General features: G+C 37.8%; 1 protein-coding gene across 2 annotated transcripts; it reads left to right on the top strand.

Annotated features, from left to right (window-relative positions):
• The first annotated feature begins 3,092 nt into the window (after positions 1-3,092).
• prpsap2 (phosphoribosyl pyrophosphate synthetase-associated protein 2) lies at positions 3,093-18,803 on the top strand. 2 transcript variants are annotated; one of them, XM_041817414.1, is made up of 11 exons: positions 3,093-3,502; positions 7,778-7,830; positions 8,125-8,191; positions 8,285-8,457; positions 8,572-8,687; positions 11,165-11,220; positions 11,378-11,523; positions 12,292-12,333; positions 15,094-15,164; positions 15,574-15,720; positions 16,885-18,803. In XM_041817414.1, exons 1-11 carry the CDS (start codon positions 3,420-3,422, stop codon positions 17,041-17,043), a joined length of 1,113 nt encoding a protein of 370 aa, XP_041673348.1. In that variant the 5' UTR covers positions 3,093-3,419; the 3' UTR covers positions 17,044-18,803. The 2 variants fall into 2 exon arrangements, with proteins under 2 accessions (XP_041673348.1, XP_041673349.1); XM_041817415.1 differs by lacking the exon at positions 12,292-12,333.
• Positions 18,804-19,611: the final 808 nt, after the last annotated feature.

Genomic DNA, 19,611 nt, shown 5'->3' with positions numbered 1-19,611 from the left:
ATTCACTCTGGGGTTCTGGAGGTAGTTCTTCACCAGGAACCACATACACTATACTGCCAAAAGTATTCACTCACCCATCCAAATGATTGAAATCAGGTTTTCCAATCACTTCCATGGCCACAGGTGTATAAAATCAAGCACCTAGGCATGCAGACTGTTTCTACAAACATTTGTGAAAGAATGGGTCGCTCTCAGGAGCAAAGTGAATTTCAGCATGGTACTGGGATAGGATGCCACCTGTGCAACAAATCCAGTTGTGAAATTTCCTCGGTCCTAAGTATTCCACTATCAACTGTTCGTGGTATTATTACAAAGTGGAAGCGACTGGGAATGATAGCAACTCAGCCATGAAGCAGTAGGCCATGTAAAATGACGGAGAGTCAATCGCTACATACCTCCAAACTTCATGTGGCCTTGAGATTAGCTCATGAACAGTGCGTACAGAGCTTCATGGAATGGGTTTCTATGGCTGAGCAGCTGCATACGTGTTCTCTGGAGTTACAAATCATGCTTCTCCATCTGGCAATCTGATGGACGAATCTGGATTTGGTGGTTGCCAGGAGAACGGTACTTGTCTGACTGCATTGTGCCAAGTGGAGGGGGGATTATTTTGTGGGGTTGTTTTTCAGGAGCTGGGCTTGTGAAAGGAACTCTGAATGCTTCAGCATACCAAGAGATTTTGGACGATTCCATGCTCCCAACTTTGTGGGAACAGTTTGGGGATGGCCCCTTCCTGTTCCAACATGACTGTGCACCAGTGCACAAAGCAAGGTCCATAAAGATATGGATGAGAGAGTTTGGTGTGGATGAACTTGACTGGCCTGCACAGAGTCCTGACCTCAACCCGATAGAACACCTTTGTGATGCATTAAAGTGGAGACTGAGAGCCAGGCCTTCTCATCCAACATCAGTGACCTCACAAATGGGCTTCTGGAAGAATGGTCAAAAATTCCCATAAACACACTCCTAAACCTTGTGGAAAGCCTTCCCAGAAGAGTTGAAGCTGTTATAGCTTTCAAAGGGTGGACCGATGTCATATTAAACCCTATGGATTAAGAATGGGATGTCACTTAAGTTCATATGCCAGTCAAGGCAGGTGAGTGAATACTTTTGGCAGTATTTTGTATGTTTTAGGTCGTTGCTGTGTTGGAAGACAAAGCGACAACCAAGACCCAGTTTTGCTGCTGACTGCTTCAGGTTTTCTTGAGAAATCTTTACATTTCCTCCTTTCATCATGATTCCTTCCATGTTTACCCTGTCTGAGATGCAATGAAGCATCCCTAGATCCCTTCTATCTCCAAACTCAAGCAACGTCTCTATGGTAAAGAGCTCTAGTTTGGTCTCATCTGACCAAAGGACATGCTTCCAACATGCATAATCTTTCTCCAGGTTGTCCTCCGCCTTCTGCAGTGTGGCTTGTCGGTATCTCTTCTGCAGAAGTAGAGCTTTTCTTGGTCCATTCCTGTGCAAGGCTCTTGTGATTGTCTTCTTTCAGGCTACAATGCCTGACTTGGCTAAGTCATTCTCTAGGGTCTTGGCAGTTGTTCTGGGGTCTTTAGACACATCTCTCACTAGTTTTCTTTCCAGAGTCTTTGAAATCTTTCTCTTCCTACCTCTGCCAGGGTTGCTCTGTACTGTGTTGCTTGAATTTTTTGATGATAACTCTCACACAAGTTCTAACACTTGAAAACACTGGGATAACGTAGATCCTTCCTGCATTGTAAGCATCAACATTTCTTTTTCTCAAGTCTACACTGATTTCTTTTGTTTCTGCCATCATGTTTTTTCAAGTGACAGCTCAAAACCCTGACTGAAGTTTTTATACTGTGTGTATATTAGTAACCTTGCAAAGCAGATGGATTCGCCCGTTTCCGTGTTTCTCACTGGCGAATCCATCTTGCAAAGCTCCTGTCTGAACTGTTTGGGCCTGGTGACGTAAGCAATCAGCAACAAGAGGCTGGTGCAGATATGGCGGAAGACATTAGCGTGGATGCTGCTAAAGCGCCAGTTTATCAGAAATTGACAACATTTCTTCTAAAAAGAGGAACAAAAAAAGAGTATTGAGTTGTTTTCTTTTCAAAAATGACAAAAGTCATGTACTGACATGTTTACAGTTGCTATGGTTTGTGTTTAGTTCTGTATGGAGTTTACTCCTCGGTAGTGGCTATGTCACTTGTTTTATTGCTCTGATTGGCTCGTAAAGATGGGACAGACAGAACGTTCATCCAATCACCCTCATAGTTTTTTTTTCAAAGCCTCTGCCCTTTCCCAAATGCTGTGTATGAGAGGTTTTCCAGATGGATGTGTGAAAAAAATCCATCTGGCGTGCCAGGTTAGTAAATTAGAGGATAACCCTCAGTTTTAACTTGATTTTACTAGCTTTGAGCATTACACAGTGTGCTATGGCTTGACAAAAAGGTAGGTTCCAAAGGGGGATAATAATTCTGACCCAGTGGTTTTGAGTTTTTGTGTAATAATAATGTTTCTGTGTGCAAAGTAAAATAATGTTAGTGTTGAAATTAAAACCAGAATATTTTGGGAAGGCTGTGTTGAAAATTCCATGCTCTGTTTATCAGCACTTTGAATAATTTTTAAACCTCCCTGTCACAGTAACTGGGGTAAATGTGTTACATAACATTAGCGAGAAATCTAGTTTATTTTAGCCTACATAAGCTGTGATTGAATGCAATGGTTCCTTTTCTTTCAAGCCCCCCTTACTTGTATCTAAGAATACTGTCATAAAGTCAGTTTTAGTGCTGAAAACATAACGAAACATATATCCAGTGTGTCAGATGACACCAGAATTAGAATAAAAACAGCTACCTGCTCTACTTGAAGGAAGAAAAGAAGAACATACATAACACTGGAGGGGTTGTATCTGAAAGCTTGTGAGAGTGAAGGCAAACATTCAATGTCATAAAAAAGACAGGCCTGCTGTGACAATATAGCCAAAGTTATTTTAATGAAACTAGAATAACTGAAAATGTTAGGATCTTTCCGTCTTTTTCGTCCTTTCTGTCAGTTGGTGGCAGTAATGAGCCTCGTAGCTGCTGAGCCAAGCGTCAATGAACACCAACGAAGAAGAAAGAAATCCTGTGTTGTGTACAAGCCAATCTTCAGGCTGCAGTGCTACCTAACGGACAGTTGTCTCCTGTTTGCCCGTGACTTATTTTTAACACGAAGTATTAATTGTAGTGTCTACGTCTGGCTAGCATTTGTACTTTAGCTAACTCATGCAGCACGCCGTAGATATACAGGTATAACTAGCTGATCTACCAGGCTAGTGAGCGGTATGTATAGCTAGCTAGGTAACAGACCATAACGTCACGAGAGGAAAATCGACATCAAAGGCGGTATTGGGCTGATTAAAGGTGTCTTTGCTTTACCTGTACCGGGGATAAACCAGCAGCAGTGACAGGATGAACGTGGCTAAAAGTGGATACCGCGTTTTTTCAGCAAACTCCTCCGCAGCATGCACAGAATTGGCAAAGAAGATCACAGAGTAAGTGCTGCGTTTCATTTCTCATATTTTATGACTAGCTGATAGCAGGTAACCAAGCAGGTGGCAGGTGAAAGGAGAGCTTTGTTCTCATTGAACAGACTAACAATAAGGACGTGTACCCTTTTTTCAGTGACGCGCTGCTGCAGTTGTTAAAGCCTTTGGGAATATCAATGAGCAGCAACTTTTTGGTGCAATGACAACTGCATCAGGTAACATATGGTGGACTATTTCTATGTTACATATAATAACGACACGTCTAATTCCAATAAATATAATGTAAACATATTGATTATAGAGGAATGCTTAAAGTTGCTTTTATAGTTAGAATCAAGTGACACTGGTAAGTTAGTGTTTTTGATTGGCAAAAATTGCAGAAAAGCATGTGCACACTGTCTAAATTGCGCAAATGTTTAGGAATGTTGCTGACATTCACATCCTTAGGCCATTTAGACAGGTTTTCTCGCAGTTATGATTCATTTCTCCCCCTCGCACCGGTTTTATGACACGGATGGTTTTCGTTTCTGTTTTGTTGCTCAGGTCATTTTAAAAACTATTTATCTATCATAATAAAAACAGATAAAATAATTTTGAACACGTGTATCAACAAGTATTGAACCTTTGGACAACCCTTTATGATTGAATGATCAATTTGATATGTGAACGGGTTAAACTTTGTTTTTAAATGGAGATCAACTCCTGTGCACTGTATAAATTACCCATAAACATTGGCCCATGTTCCTAATATTGAAATGCAAGTTAGAAAGGGATCCTGTGTTTTCCAGAACATGTTTCATGGACTTAATACTCTAATCTGCACCTTTAAAATAAAGTAGACGTGTTCTTATAGCTTCCATTATTTCGATACTGTTAATTAGGGCTAAAAACCTTGTCATGACATTAAGTGAATGGTGATACATGATACATAACTTGGTGCCGAGCCAAATCTATGTGGGCCAAATGCTACACAGCTGCTTTTAACAGCCAGCTGCACAATGTCAACATGCAGATGGCCTTAAAAATGTTTTCTAAAAAGTATTCTTGAATCAAATGAATGAATGTTAGTCCCTGTTTATTATGTTTAAATCAAATAGGTCATCTTGTGGTTAGCAAGCATATTACTGTTTGTAGTTCTCACTGTAGACTAGGGCTGGGCAATTAATCGAAAAATTTGATGACATTGCCATATGGCCTGCTGCAATTTTCAAATTGCGAAAGGTGCAATAATTCTTTAACCTGAAACTTGGGCCAAAATACCAGTTTTAAACTTTTTTTTGCAGCAGAGATGTTATGCATGACATATTATGTAGTCATTCAGGTGCCATTTTTTTAGATTTGTCAAAAAAACAAAAAAAAAAACCCCTACCTTCTTCATTTTTGTACTTTTTTTCTTATTAAATATAAGAATGACTGCAGTCAATGCAATAGTTGATATCCAATTTTCAATATGATGTAAAAATTATCAGAATTAGACACTTTTAAAGAATTTTTCAGCCCTTGTTTAGGAATAAAAGAAAGTCAAGGAAAAATCATATATGAAATCGCAATTGCAATATGGGGGAAGAAGAATTGCAATTAGATTATTTTACAAAATCGTTCAGTCCTACTGTAAACTTTAACCAAGTTTTTTAGCCTTGTGACTTGTTTTCTTTTTATCCAAATCAACACAAACTAGGGATGCAATAGGGCTGAGCCATATGGTTAAAAAATTGAATCTCTTATTTTTTTTCACACAAAACTAAATTTACTATATTAATCTTGTTTTTCTCTTTGTTTTCAAATGAAAAAGGAAAAAATTCGAACATGTTTCTTTCACTTTTATCAACAACAACAACAACAGCATAATAATAATAATAACAATGTTTTTTAATGTTTATTTGTAACAAAATTGAACTGAATGTTCCTTTAAAGGTCAAAGTGTAAGCTGTGAACTTGTCTTTAAAAGTGCACTACACAGGGTTATTTAAACGAACATTCAGACTCTGAAAGTTTTTATCAGCTTAAGAAGCAGACAGAAAGTAATGCTAAAGTCTCTCCATGTTGTATGCAAGTAAACAAGAGCATCAGAGGAATATTGATTATTGTATTTGATTTCTTGTCATCTCTACTACAGAACCAGTGTTGAAAAAGAAAAAATATGTTGGCAAGCATACCAAAACTACTTTTAATTTCAATTTCTACTAAAAGTATTCAGAATGAATATGATTATTAAAACTGAGCTGAATGTTTTTCTCTTTTTGAGAACACTGTTGTTACACATTAGCAATATGTAAGGAAAAAAATGGATCATTTTGTTTACAGGGTTGCCAGAACTAACATAAAATTAAAGCTTCTTACCGTAGCTTTAACTTTGGTATAACAACAATGAAGTTTAACAGAAAATCTCGATTTTCAATTTTCAAAATCTTGATTGTCCAAAAACCCAATTTATCGATTTAATTGATTTATTGCCTGGCTCTAGGATGCAAGATATTTGGAATATTGCACGTATCCAATATGCCAGTATGAACAATTGTATTTTATCTGGTCAGAGGTTGCACAAGACTTGAGTTTTTGATGGACAGGGTTATAAAAATTCTGTCATACCGTTTTACAATCCGTCGTTAAAATGTTCTTTTTATTCTTCATGTAACTAAGTAAGATGACTTTATAAGAAACATTCAACCTATGGGTGTTTTTTATAGACTTCGAAAGTAAAGATTAGCACAGAAGCACAGTGTTAATTTCTCATGCCATCTTTTTTAATGCAGTGACAGTGGTACACAACCCCATCCTCAAGCAAGCAGATATTGAAGTGTGCCTTTTAAGATATCATTAACTGTTTTAAGATGTTTTCAAAATCAAGATGCAGTAGTTTGAAGACCATAGCTGATTTACAAGTTATTAAAAAGCTGCACTTTAGAGAGCTGCACGTTTTTTGCCTGTTCTGCAAGATTTCTGACCATTGGTGCAAGCTGAAGCAACGTGTGCCAAAAACTGACCGCCTTTGACCTATCTACTTCCGGTGTTAAGATTAATAATGAAAAGTGTTGTTTGTTTAGGTAAAGAATAATCTATCATGTCAGACCTCTGATCACTGGAAAGTTTGTGTGTGCAAACTCATAAATACTTCAGAGCATTCACCACTCTCATCATCATCAATGTTTTACTCTGTACGAGGCTGTCACTCTTTTTGTAATAAGGTAAATTGAACAGAAAGAGGACATAGGAAGACATGGTCCAAATAGAACCAGGATCAGATTTCAGTCCAGCGACCAGTGCATTGAGGACTCTAGCCTCTGTACATGTGTGCCTGCTCTACCAGCTGAGCTAGACTGATCCCAGTAATGAACTTTTTAAGCTAATATCTGCAGGTACTGATATGTTGTGTTTCTAACATAAACTGTATAGGTAAAAAAAATCCTGTCCTCCCCTATATCTTACTTGAAAATATATCAGTATGTCTTAAAAACTTGATATATTGTCTAGCCCACAGGTGTCAAACTCAAGGCCTGGGGGCCAAATGTGGCTCGTGGTACAGTTGTATCTGGCCTGCGAGATCATACAATCTTTCTCTTATAACTGGCCCACCAGTATGAGGTCAGCAGATTTCCTCCAGCAAATGTGTAAACTGAACCTTGATGATTTAAAGTATCCTTGTTAAACTATAAAGATCTGAAAAAGTGAAACGTAAAAGAAGTTACATAAAAAGTCAGGAAGGTGGGAAAAGAAATTAATGTTGTCATTTCATATTTTCAATTTTGCATCTCACAATTCTGACTTAAACTTATGATTTTGACTTTTTTCATGTTTTGACGTCAAGATTTACAATTCAGAATTCTAAGTCATATTTTTACCTTTTAAACGTGTGATTTTGACTTTCTGTCTCATTTATTTGCCTTTTGAAAACATTATTTTGGCTTTACATTTCATGTTGAGGTTGACAGTTTATGTGTAAATGTTGGCCTTGTTAGGCTCTTAGGTAAGGCCTACATTCAGAATCTCCGACTGACTTTCACAATCCTGGCCTAACTAGTCCCCAGGAGTTCTCATCGGAGCAAATCTGGCCCTGGACTTAGTATAGTTTGACTCTCCTGGTTTAGCCCTACTATTAATCATTAGAATAAAAGAGATTGAATTAAAACAAGTATTTGCTTATCAGAAATTTAGCCAGCTTACCTGGTTGCCTGAAAAGACAATAAAAGAAAGGTTTGCTTAAAGTCATATTTTTATGTGTGGAAAAGTGTACAAGTCACATTTTTTTCATCTTAACATTTATTTTTTTTCTCCTCTTCACAGGCGGCTGGGAGTTGAACTGGGGAAGTCTGTAGTCTATCAGGAATCTAACAGAGGTAAATTTTGACTACACGGGAAAAACGCACAAGTTTTACCATCAAAGGAGCATAGCAGATATTCTTTTGTGTTAACAGGATATTTTTAATCAATATAGGCTGCATAGTAGACTGCAATTTCATTGTCACTGAAGTAAAAAGAGGTGATTTATAAGTTTATGTATTTAGTGGTGAGGTAGACGTTGAAGATGTACAGTTACTGATAATGTATGAATAACCAGAAAATGAGCATGGAAATAACATTAAGCTTTTCTAAGTTAACACATTACATCCTAATTGTTCCTTTCTAAACAGAAACACGAGTTGATGTGAAAGAATCCGTCCGTGGACAGACTATCTTCATCATCCAGACCATACCACGGTGAACGCAGAAAAGCATTTTTTATTTGCACTGCAGCAGGAGTATTAAACTTAAATATTAAATGTTCTTTTTGTTCTTCTCTTATACAACCAGAGATGTCAACACAGCCATCATGGAGCTGCTGGTTATGGCCTACGCCCTCAAGACATCCTGTGCAAAGAATATCATAGGAGTCATTCCCTACTTTCCCTACAGCAAACAGTGCAAGATGAGGAAGAGGGGGTCCATTGTTAGCAAACTGTTAGCCTCAATGCTTGCTAAAGCAGGTAAGGAAATCCAAAGAAGTTTTAACCTCTTAATTTTTGAGCGTTTAAATCCATCAGCGACTGTGCTGTAGTTTGTTTGGACTTAGTGCCACTCATCTGTTTTTCACCTTGAAGGATTAACACACATCATCACCATGGACCTGCATCAGAAGGAGATCCAGGGCTTCTTCAGCTTTCCTGTTGACAACCTGCGTGCCTCCCCGTTCTTGATTCAGTACATCCAAGAAGAGGTGATTGTTTGATTCAGATGTCTTAAGCTTGGCTAGATTTGAGTCTGATTCTAGCCTGATATTTTTAGCTGCAGTTGCAACTGATTACACATCATTGGTCATGCAGGGCACAGGGGGCATGAATGCCAATCCCAGCACGATTGACTGCTCCTGACTAGTCGGATGAATTTCTAGCATGTTTGAAATTTTGGTCCTGTGACTGCATACTCTGATACGAAGGGAGCAAAGACATGAGCTGATTCCCAATCTTCAGGACTTTTTTTTCTTAATTACACCCATTTAAACTGTCAGCACTTTGACAACAGCAGGCATACCTGATCACAAACTATGGATAAGACAAACGTTGCTGTGTATAATTTTTTTTATCCCCTTGAGATGAAAACATCTGGGTTCATCAATTGTAACGTGCTGTGCTATCAGTACAGTATGTTGTTAAAACGGCAGAAATCCTTATTTTTGCACCAAAATATGCACAATTTGTTGTCAGAGTGGAATTTGAGGGCTAGATCAGCTGATAGCCAGATCTAGTTTTCACAATTCTGTTTCAATGAAAACAATACAACACAGGCTCTTCAACATATGTTTTATCGTGATGTTGTTCTTGTTTTTTCTTTCATAAAATTCCACGATTACTAGTTAAGTTAGTTAGCTACTTGAACTGAGACTGCTGATGTAGCTTCTGCTGTTATGCAGCTACCTGCCCCAAGATTGGAGAGAAATCAGAAACCTTCCAGATGATTCATGGATTTTTTCATTTTTGCCCATAAAAGGTTATGGGAAATATGAGACGTTTTTCCAGTCACGGATGACTTTTATCATTAAACTTTAATTTCAGAACTGACCTACATTACTTGTTTTGGCGTCTTTAGTTTTCAGGGGTGTGAAGAGATCCTCAGCCATGAGATCTTGCGAGATTGAAATGTCTTGAATCAGTCACTCATCTATCAACTGTTGGCTGCATGCATCATCAATAAAACTTTATCTATGTCGCGCAATGGGCCGTTGTATACTGCAGTGGTTGTTCTTAGCAAGTCAAACTAGGGTTGAAACAATTCCTTGAGTAATTTGAGTCATGGTATGACAAAAATTACTTGAGAAACTTAGCTGTCCTTGGTTTAAGCATGGATATCTTGCTGTGCATGGCTCAGCATTTTATACAGAGCGTTATTTGTGTGGCACAATACACTTGCTTTCACGGTTGCCAAACTTTTTCTGTCATGCCCCATTTGGCAGGTGAAAATATTTTCAGGCCCCCCCTGCCCCGCACCTTACATATCAACATGTAAAAACGTCACAATATTTGCAAATAAATTACTGGGGTTTTTTTTAGAATTTACCACAACACTAAACCCTAAAAGTTTCAGTCATCAGCTGGTGTTGTTTAGCCTTGCTGCACCCCCCGTCATGACCCCGCGGCCCCCTGGGAGGGCCCGAGGCCCACTTTGGGAACCACTGCCCTAACGTAATATGTAGTAAAGATGATGTGCAGCCATCATCATGACATGGCTATCATGAAAGAGGAGAGAGAAGGTGTTGCAGCGATCCTAAAAGGTCCGTGTGCTGCATCTTTTACGCACTGTCTGTGGCGTTATGGCAATTATAGCATTATACTGACATTGTGGTGCAGTGTTGGTAAGTTAAAGATGTGGCTCACTATAAAATGAAAGGAGATTTGATTTTAAGGGCTGTTAGAATGCAGTTTGAGTCAGAGTTAGACTGTATGTATAGAAACTGTAGTGGTAATTAGTTTAAGAGGGTTAGTTTAAACATTTCTGAATGGACCTGCATTGCTTTGCATTTGTGATTTGGAGAAAAGACACATTTACCCATGTATTTGTAAGCAAAGTTAAAAGTAGAGTAAAATGTCATCTCATCTCGTGTCGTGAGCTGAGTGTCCCGTCACACCCCTAGTATTTGCTGGGTCACAAATTTTTGATGTAAAATAATAGATCCTACACGGCTATCCATATGTTTACGTTCCCTGGTTTTCCTGTGAAAGTGAGTAAATTTTAGTCTTTTATTCTAGTTTTGAACTTACTTAATTCCTGTACTCATTGTTACAAAGTTAGTTTTCCAAGATAATGAGTTAATTTCTCAAGATATGAATTTTCATGTCATCTTGAGAAAATGGAGTAAAAGGAAACGCATGTTTAGACGTCCTTCTGTAATGATGCATGCTTCAAACAGGTTTGTTCTGTCCTTTCATTTTGTTCTATCATTTTTTTGTTCCACCTGAGCTCAAACCTGCAAAATTTTTCATCTATTTAATTTAAAAGGTTGAAAATGTTAAAAAGTTTGCCTATCTCTGGGCCCTGGTGCAAAGTTGAGCACCACTGCTCTAACAGACTGCTTGGCAATGCTTCACCTCAAACACTGGTAAACAGCTAATATTTTTGTTTTTGCAGGTAATCTTTCCTGTACTCTCAACCCATCTGTCAGATTGGAACACTTAAACAACTGTTTTCTCTGTCTAACAGATCCCTGATTACAGAAATGCCATCATTGTAGCAAAGTCCCCAGCAGCAGCTAAGAGGTAACTGATGGATTAAGAAAAAGACATACATCCTTTGGCTTTGAAATGATGTAATTAAATGTTAATGCAGTCCTTAAAGACACCATTAAACATTTTTTTGTCATGAGCGCTATCTGTCTTGTCCAACTAGGATGACTTAGTTCTCATTTTCTTCCAGGGCTCAGTCATATGCAGAACGCCTGCGTTTGGGTCTGGCTGTGATTCACGGCGAGGCTCAGTGTTCAGAGTCGGACATGGCCGACGGACGACACTCCCCACCGTGCGTACGCAACAACACAGGACACACAGGCCTGGAGCTGCCTTGTAAGAAAGAAAACACATCCTTGTGTTGTTTTTCATATTTTCTTTGCAGATTTGTTGATCCAGATTTAACCTCTTCTGTTCATATCTCTCTGTTGCTTTTTATGTGTCACATCATGATCCACTTTAACGACTTCACTGCATTCATAATTCAAGCCTAACACAGCTCTTCTTTATGCTAACCTGTTTGAGGATTCTGCTGTTTTTCACTCACGCTATGAAACCATCCTCCGAGAAGTTGTTTTTTGTGTTACTGCATGTTTTTAGTTCCACAGACACTTCCTCTCTCGCTGCATCATCCACAAGCTGAAACCTCCTCGCTTACAGAGAGTGGCGTGCTCAGTCATCATATCATTGATTTAAGATATTTGTTTACTTAAAGTAGCTTTGTGATCTATGATAGTTTTAACATTTGCAGTGTTTTAACCTGGTAAGACCATTTTGATACAAAAACATCAATTAACTGTGTCATTGGCAAATGACTCCAAAAGTATTTACGTCCAGTATTCACTTTATTATTTAGTAAATATATTTCTATCCTTACTTGTGTTTCTATTCTCACCCTTGACTTAAAAAATCCTCTTTAAAAATCCTCTTTTATGGCATCAACATTAAGAAAATTTAACTAATTTTATATGTAATGATGTAGATTGTTTTGATCTTATATATGTTTACCTGGCAGGAGGATTTTCCAAGTCTTGGCATCATGTGTTTGTCATGTCAAATATTTGTGCATTTTGTGTTAACGTGGTGTTTATTTGTTGGTAATAGCAGGCAAACAACAAGCTCCGTTCCCTGGCATAGAGCTCCCAAGTACGACCGTAAACTTAACTCCACACCTGACTATCCAATGAATCCTCTTCAAATGGCTCCTCAATTTGTGCATGTGAAGAAAAAAAGGGGTTTGTGTTGCATCTTGTAAAAAATTCAGTCTGGATTCAGAAGAGGAAGCCGGTTGAAAATGTGTTACCTACAATCAGCTACTATTTCCCCTGTATTAAACGCTTTAATTTGCATGGCATACTTGACTTTCTCGTGTTTCTGCACCTCTTCAAGATTCCAGACCGATGCTTCTACAAGATGTCCAAACCGCTCTTTGTTTTGTTGTGTTCTGATTTTATTTTAAAATCCATAAATCAAACCAGAACCATGCCAAACATGTTTTTATGTTTTCAGTTTAATATCTGGACTCATCTTGCCAATCAACACATGGTGCACCCATACCAAACCCGCTCTTTAAAACCTGATTAACATTTGGTCATAAGTGCATGTGAAGAGAATTTAAAGCATGCTACTGAATCTAACATGAAATGAAAGAAGAAACACTGAATGGAATGATTTGTATGTTTCTGCATTTAATTCAAGCAACACAAAAAATCAAAGGTTTAGATGCTTCTTCAATGATAGTTCCATGTGTAAAAGCAGAACTTATTTAATCTGAATAGTGCTATTATGCCTTCTGGAAACCTGGTTTGCTGATAAATCTTTAAAATGAATCATATATCAGAGAATAATTTCAAATATTTGAGTTTAAATTAAGCTCAAGATATCTGACCAAACATTTCTCAGGTAGCTTCTTGCAATTTGGCAGAAATTAAAAAAAAAAAAGAAACACATTTTTGATAAGAGTGTGTACTGCTGTCAACATGGCTTCTCGCTGTTTTTGGTTCTAAGTGATAACAGTCTGATTGTGACTCTCCCAGGTGCTCTGATGCCGTGCGACTCACGGTATTCAGCAAAGTGTTCTGCAAGGCATGCTCCTCTTCTCTGCTTCTTTCTACTCTTTTCCTTCACAATCGGCTTCGCTGGCTGATTGTTCACCTGTTGATTGTTTCCTTATACCCCTTTGGATGACTACATTTACATGCACTATGATACTGAAAACACAGCTGCGTTTTGGTATACTCAGTTCAAATGCCAATGTTTGAATTTACAACACAGTGCTTTTTATATATGATTTTAAAATTTAAAATATGGTGATATAAGATTTAGAAGCTCTGAAAAGGCAGAGTTTTCACCTGCACATGTATTTAAAGCTCTCCGGAGGAGTTTGAGGCTAGATATGAAACAGACACTAATGAATATTTAATCATTTTTCAAAGTTAAGTGTCAAAGTTAATCTAACAGTACGATCACTTACAAAAGATGGAACAGGCATATCCTCAATTATTTTTTAATCTTTCATGGGGCTACAGTCAAGATGAGCTTAACATAACAAAAATAATTAATTAATTTTTTTACTTTTTTACTGTTTAGTTCCTTTAGTTGAGTTTGGTGCCTTACAAGCCTTCTAACTAGCTTGAATTAAATTGCCTCTCCACTTCAGCCATTTAGCCACAAACTATAGACATCATAGTGCCAGCAGAATACATATAAGCATACTCTACAGCCCGTTTTTATAAACTGTTTGTATGTAGACACTAGCAGTCATATTTATGCAGAATTCAGTAATATTACTGTGAGTTGACGTGAGTTATTGGCTTCTCACGTTGTCTTTGCCATTTGAAGTGCTCTCTGATTGTCAAGAAATGTGTGCTGCCTATGAGGGGAAGGGCAACAGCTCTCTATGTATATTATGATCGTGCCCTCAGAGACCTTAGCCAACCAAACGATGTGATATTCCTTTAAGGATACAAAAAGTAACCCAGAGTAATCTAATTTCTTAGTTATTGTCATTTTAAATGCTGCCAGAGTAGGAGTCATACGATGTGATTTTCACCAAATAATCTTTATTTATGAAACAAATATTTACATTAAGTTAAACATTTGACTTTTAGAAGAAAGTAGGATGAGTGAAGAGATAACTGCTTAGAGAAGATTAGATGATAGGCACCACTTTCTCAAAAATCGACACACACTAATAGTTCCTCACAGGAGCTTTAAGTTGCATCATAATATTTAATTTTACACCAAATTCCAATACAGTTTATTTAAACTGAAAAGCCTGCCTACATTTGAGTTATGACATTATTTTTGTTGGACAAATGCAGCTGTTGTTAATCAGATTCTTGCGTGCATGTAAACTTAGTCCTCGGCAGCAGTGATGTTTCGACTTGATGACCGACCCCAGAACGTTGGCAAGTGTGTATGAAGAAACCCTCATCAGTGCTTGTCGGCCACTGTCGTCCTGTGTGAAATCCGATCGTTCTGGTGCATATTGGTTCATATGCAGACTGCTGCCACGCTGCCTGAGGGCCTGAGGTCGTGTGTGTCCAGGCAGTTTTTAATCCTGATTGGGTATCCTGGGCAGAAAAACCCTGTGCTTTGATTTTGCATGGCATGTGCTCTACCAAGTTTGGCATTTGAGTTTAATCTCTCAGGGGTAGGTGGGGTACAATGGGGGGAAATACTAAAAATGTTTCTCTTTTTAAATGAAACAAAGCTGCATTATTTAATCTAACACAGTTGCTTCAAATAATTTACACCGTCTGATGATTTGGCTTGCAGATTTGCCTAAATTGCAGAACATTTTCTCAACCCATTTTACCCAATCTACTGTTTAATTAGGTGAAATGAGCACACATATTCTCCTCATGGTGCTCCTAAAGGTGACCAGATCTGCTCTCTTTTTAGTGATGATGGCCAAGGAGAAACCTCCCATCACTGTAGTCGGAGATGTGGGAGGCAGAATTGCAATTATTGTGGTAAGATGATATGAATGCTCTTTATAGCCTTCTTGGTTTTGATATGTCTGTGAGCTGTCTTCTGCCTTTGCCTATTGAGGATGTAATTCATTTATAAGGCTAATAAAGGGATTAAAAATGATTTGTTCATTCAGTGTAATACTGTAAACAAACACTTGCAAGATTCGACCCAAGTATGCCTAGCATTGCTGAGAGAAAGTTTAAAAACGCCTGATTATTTTTTCATGTCTTCAAATGATTTTAGTAATGTGTTTTCTGCTGTTTATGCCTGTTGCTTTTCTCTGTTTTTCTGTTTTTCTGTTCTTCTGCAATAGCGCCCAACTGAACCAAGACACCATGAACCAAAGAGAAAAGAGGGTGGTGTAATTTTGTCATTTTTACCTATAATATCCCCCCCTCTCTTCCTCAGGATGATATCATCGATGATGTTGGAGACTTTGTTGCAGCTGCAGAGATCCTGAAAGAGAGAGGAGCTTATAAAATTTATATCATGGCCACACACGGCTTACTGTCAGCTGACGCTCCACGTCTCATAGAGGAATCCGCCATCGATGAGGTTAGACCTGATCATGAATATTTTGTGCTTCTTACACAAGTAAAAGTGATTATTGTTGAGTTTTAAAATAAAACTTCCTCGCCATCAAAACTGAAAAATATCAGAAACAAAAACTCTTCTTTGTGAAAAGGCAGCACTTCCTTTTTTTAAGAGGAGGAAATAAGTTGTACCTATCACTTCTGTGACTACCAGATTCAACTTTCACTTCCTAAAGGCTGTCTAAGCTTTAAAAAAGAGTGTAGATAAAGGATTACTTTATCAAACACAGTATTGAGCAGAACTTTCAGGCATGTTTGAGCCAAAACTTGAGGCATACAGTGAAGAACTATCAAGGCTTTTGAACGTCTGACCAAAAAAACGAAATAACATTTTGGACTTGTTTTAGTCACCCTGAGGAAAACCAAACTTACTTAACAGGATTTTGTGCAAAAGGATCAATTTAGGCACCATTAAGGCACTGGTGCAGTTTAAAAAGTATCGATTTAGCACCGGCACTGGAGGAAACCCAAACCATGACTAACCCTGGTCTCAGTAGGTTAACCAAATTTCTGATACTTTTTGATACTAGAGTTTTAGTTTTAAAATGCTAAAATCTGTGTTAATGTAGAGGCATTAAGACTAAACTGTCTCTCTTTCAAGATACCATTGTTTGGAAGAGGAATTAATAAATTAAAATTCACAAGCAATTGCCAATACATAATCTAAATTGCAGAGAAAATGTGGGCAACATTTTGGTGCAGTTTAGAAAGTTTGCAGATGTTTGCTTGCAAGTTTGCAAACAGCAAAGTTCCTGAAATTGGCTGCCAAGGGCTTGTACTTTTATTGTCATTACATATAAACAGACTATTATTATTATTATTATTATTATTATTATTATTAAATTGTTTAGTTTTATTACTTGTTCAGAGTTTTATTTGATTACTTTTTAAAGACTTATGTTTTAGCCTCTTAGGCCTTTAGGGCAGAGAATAGAGAAACTCAGGAGAGAGATATGACTAAGAAATGACATGCAGGAAAGGAGGTATAGGCTGACTTCCAGGACAGCAGTCTTTACATGGGTGTTTGCACACCTAACCACTAAGCTACCGGCCCCTCATAGTACTGAAGTTTTAATTCTGGTTTTGCTACAACTCTAAAGTGCTTTTGTGACATTTGGACCCTTAGGTGGTGGTGACAAACACCGTCCCCCATGAGGTCCAGAAGCTCCAGTGTCCCAAAATCAAGACCGTGGACGTCAGCATGATTTTAGCCGAAGCCATCCGTCGCATCCACAATGGAGAGTCCATGGCGTACTTGTTCCGCAACATCACCACGGACGACTAGACTGAGAGAGTGAGGGCTGAGGTGGGTCTGATAGTGGCCGAGGTTTCATGAGCTACTGTATGCACTGTATCTAGTTTCATGAGCTACCGTATGCCCCCCACCCCAAAAAAAGCATTGTTGACTGACCCCTACTAAAAAAAAAAAAAAAAAAAAAGCATTGAAAGAACAGCAAAGAAGTGAGCTTTGGTGCATTTAGCCACATCTATAAGCCTTCCCTTGTTTCGCTGTGCTCTTAACTCCTGACTTTGACATCAGAGAATTTTTATTTAAACATTGCTTTGTATAACAGTATGGTACCTCACACTAAGGACTGACCTTCAGCTGTAAAAGACTGTTTACCTACAATGTTCCTACCACCCTCTTGATCCCGTCCATTGGACACTGGGATTTTTTTTGCTTTTTTTCTTTGCATTTTATGGGATGTTTTGGTGCAAACCAAATTAACAAGACTGTAAAAACTCCTGCTTATTGATGCCTAAACTTTATTTTTATGCAGCTTTATTGCACCATTTATGGGAATGTTTGGAGTAAGACAGTATGTTTTAACATCTGCAGAACTACAGATCTTTATTTCATATTGTAGATATTGTAAGGTAAATTAAATCCAAAGGTATATTATTCCTTATCCTCAGTAGTATTAAGACAATAATTAAAAAGAAATAACGCTGTTATTCATCTGCCTTTGAGATTTCTGCTGCAACCCTAGTATAATGGGGGTTAATGTAATGTAATTTCACTGCTCAAAGCACCAGTTTACTTAAATTTCAAGAGAAAGATAAATGATATAAGAGCATGTTGGACAAGCTCAGCATTTTTCACACCAGTAAATAAACACATTTTGAACACCAGTTATTTTGCTCAAACACAAACCCACAGAAAGGGGAAACAAAGATCATGTTTGCAGTGGTCTCTGTGTGTTTGCTGGTGCTGTTTTAGAAACACTACAAAATACTCTAAGCAGCAAAGTTCTCAGTCTACTCTCTAATGTATTGCACCACTCAAACCTGACCTAACCCCAATAGCATCATCACCGTCCTTTATGAGTGCTATACCAGCACCTGAATGCACCCTGTAAGTGGACTTTACTTCATCCATTGTGCTTTTATTTTACTAAGATAACTGACAAAATTCCTTATGCTGGGCTGCTGGGGTAACTTTTTGAGCTGACAGCTGCTTGAAAAGATTAAATGTGTTCTACAACAGACAGTTAATGATTTTAAGTGCATTTTATAGTAAGTTGGCAAAGTACCTGCCAAACTCATGGAAAGTCTTAAATGAACCCTTTTATTTGAGCTTGTGCACCTTTTTCTGCTGTCTGAGTTAACATCTAAGTGTTTCTCGGGTGGAAAGTTTACTTCTATGCTGATTGAGCCTTTTGCTCAGGGATATATACTCTTCAAATAAGCCAATGCACAATTATTTGTTTAAATGTTTTTGGTCCTGTTTGACATGTTGACAGGTGTTTGAGAATGTCTTCCTTACATCAGCAGTCCTTCACGGTTTTCTTTTTTAACCTTGTTTTAAATGCTGGATTTCTTCTAATTTGTTGGTGTTGGTAAAAAGTTAGAGGTCACGTGTATTGATGCCATTGCTATGCAGGCTCGAACCCCCCCCTCCTCTTTATTAGTATATTTCCAGATGTCATGCTGTTGCTCCCTCTGGTGTCTTTATTGAGGATGTATAGTTCAGACATTTAGACCAGTCTGTCTCCATCTATGTTGTTTGTCAATATGTATGATAATAAAAAAAAGTTGCCTCTTTTTGTGCCTTGTTTCTACATGTTTGTATGTGCATGAACTGCTGAGTAGGGGTAAGAAAAAAAGCACCTTATATGTTATGTAACTTGTGTCCATCATGAGAGCTTTTTGTGTTGAAAACCACGATAATTTAAAAGTTTATACACCATGTTTATTTAATCGTTTTGTAAATTTAGCCATCACTTAAATCTTGTAAAAATCAAAAACATATATTAATGGTTACATATAAAACAGACATTTTAAACTTTAAATTCCTGAAAAGGTCTCTGAATTTCTAAAATAAGCAATATCCCTCTTAATGCTGTTTTTGTTCAGTATTACCTAACCCCATCGTTAAAGACCAATGTTAAAGCAGGAATGTATCTGCAAATGTTTGTCTGATATTAAAGAAGCTTGAACAGAAAGGGATATGAAAGAGGCCAATTACAGTTCATCCCCTTGATAGACATCTAATTTTTCTATTTGTAGCCTAAAGCAGTTTTCTTTGGACCCCCCCAGCTCCCTCAAGACCCACATGAAAAGAAAAAGTGACACAATGCTGTCAAAAATCAACACCAATTGTAATTGTTCAATTGATAATAAAAGCCTGCTCATGTTTTCTTTGGTGTTCATGACCCTAGGTAGGGAACCAAAGGCCTGTGCATGGCACACATGCTCACCAAATTTCAAGTTTCTGTAGCCTTCTTAAGGACTTCTTAAGCTTTCTTTAGCCTAGTTGTGGAAGATTCAGTAGACCTCTAATTGAAGCTTTAAGAACCATCAGTCAGCTTTTTGCATTATAAATGTATGAGAGAGTATCATCAGCATACAG

This window comes from Cheilinus undulatus, linkage group 21 (genome assembly GCF_018320785.1).
Source record: "Cheilinus undulatus linkage group 21, ASM1832078v1, whole genome shotgun sequence".
Taxonomy (NCBI): domain Eukaryota; kingdom Metazoa; phylum Chordata; class Actinopteri; order Labriformes; family Labridae; genus Cheilinus; species Cheilinus undulatus.
Note: the sequence above shows the minus strand (reverse complement) of the source record. Positions and strands in the feature narration are given on the sequence as shown.

Bases quoted from the DNA above. Each gene is read 5' to 3' on its own strand.
- prpsap2 (XM_041817414.1), top strand. From the start codon at position 3,420: ATGAACGTGGCTAAAAGTGGATACCGCGTTTTTTCAGCAAACTCCTCC. The intron at 8,192-8,284 runs GTGAACGCAGAA...TTATACAACCAG, and splicing joins ATCATCCAGACCATACCACG to AGATGTCAACACAGCCATCA. The intron at 8,688-11,164 runs GTGATTGTTTGA...TCTGTCTAACAG, and splicing joins TTCAGTACATCCAAGAAGAG to ATCCCTGATTACAGAAATGC.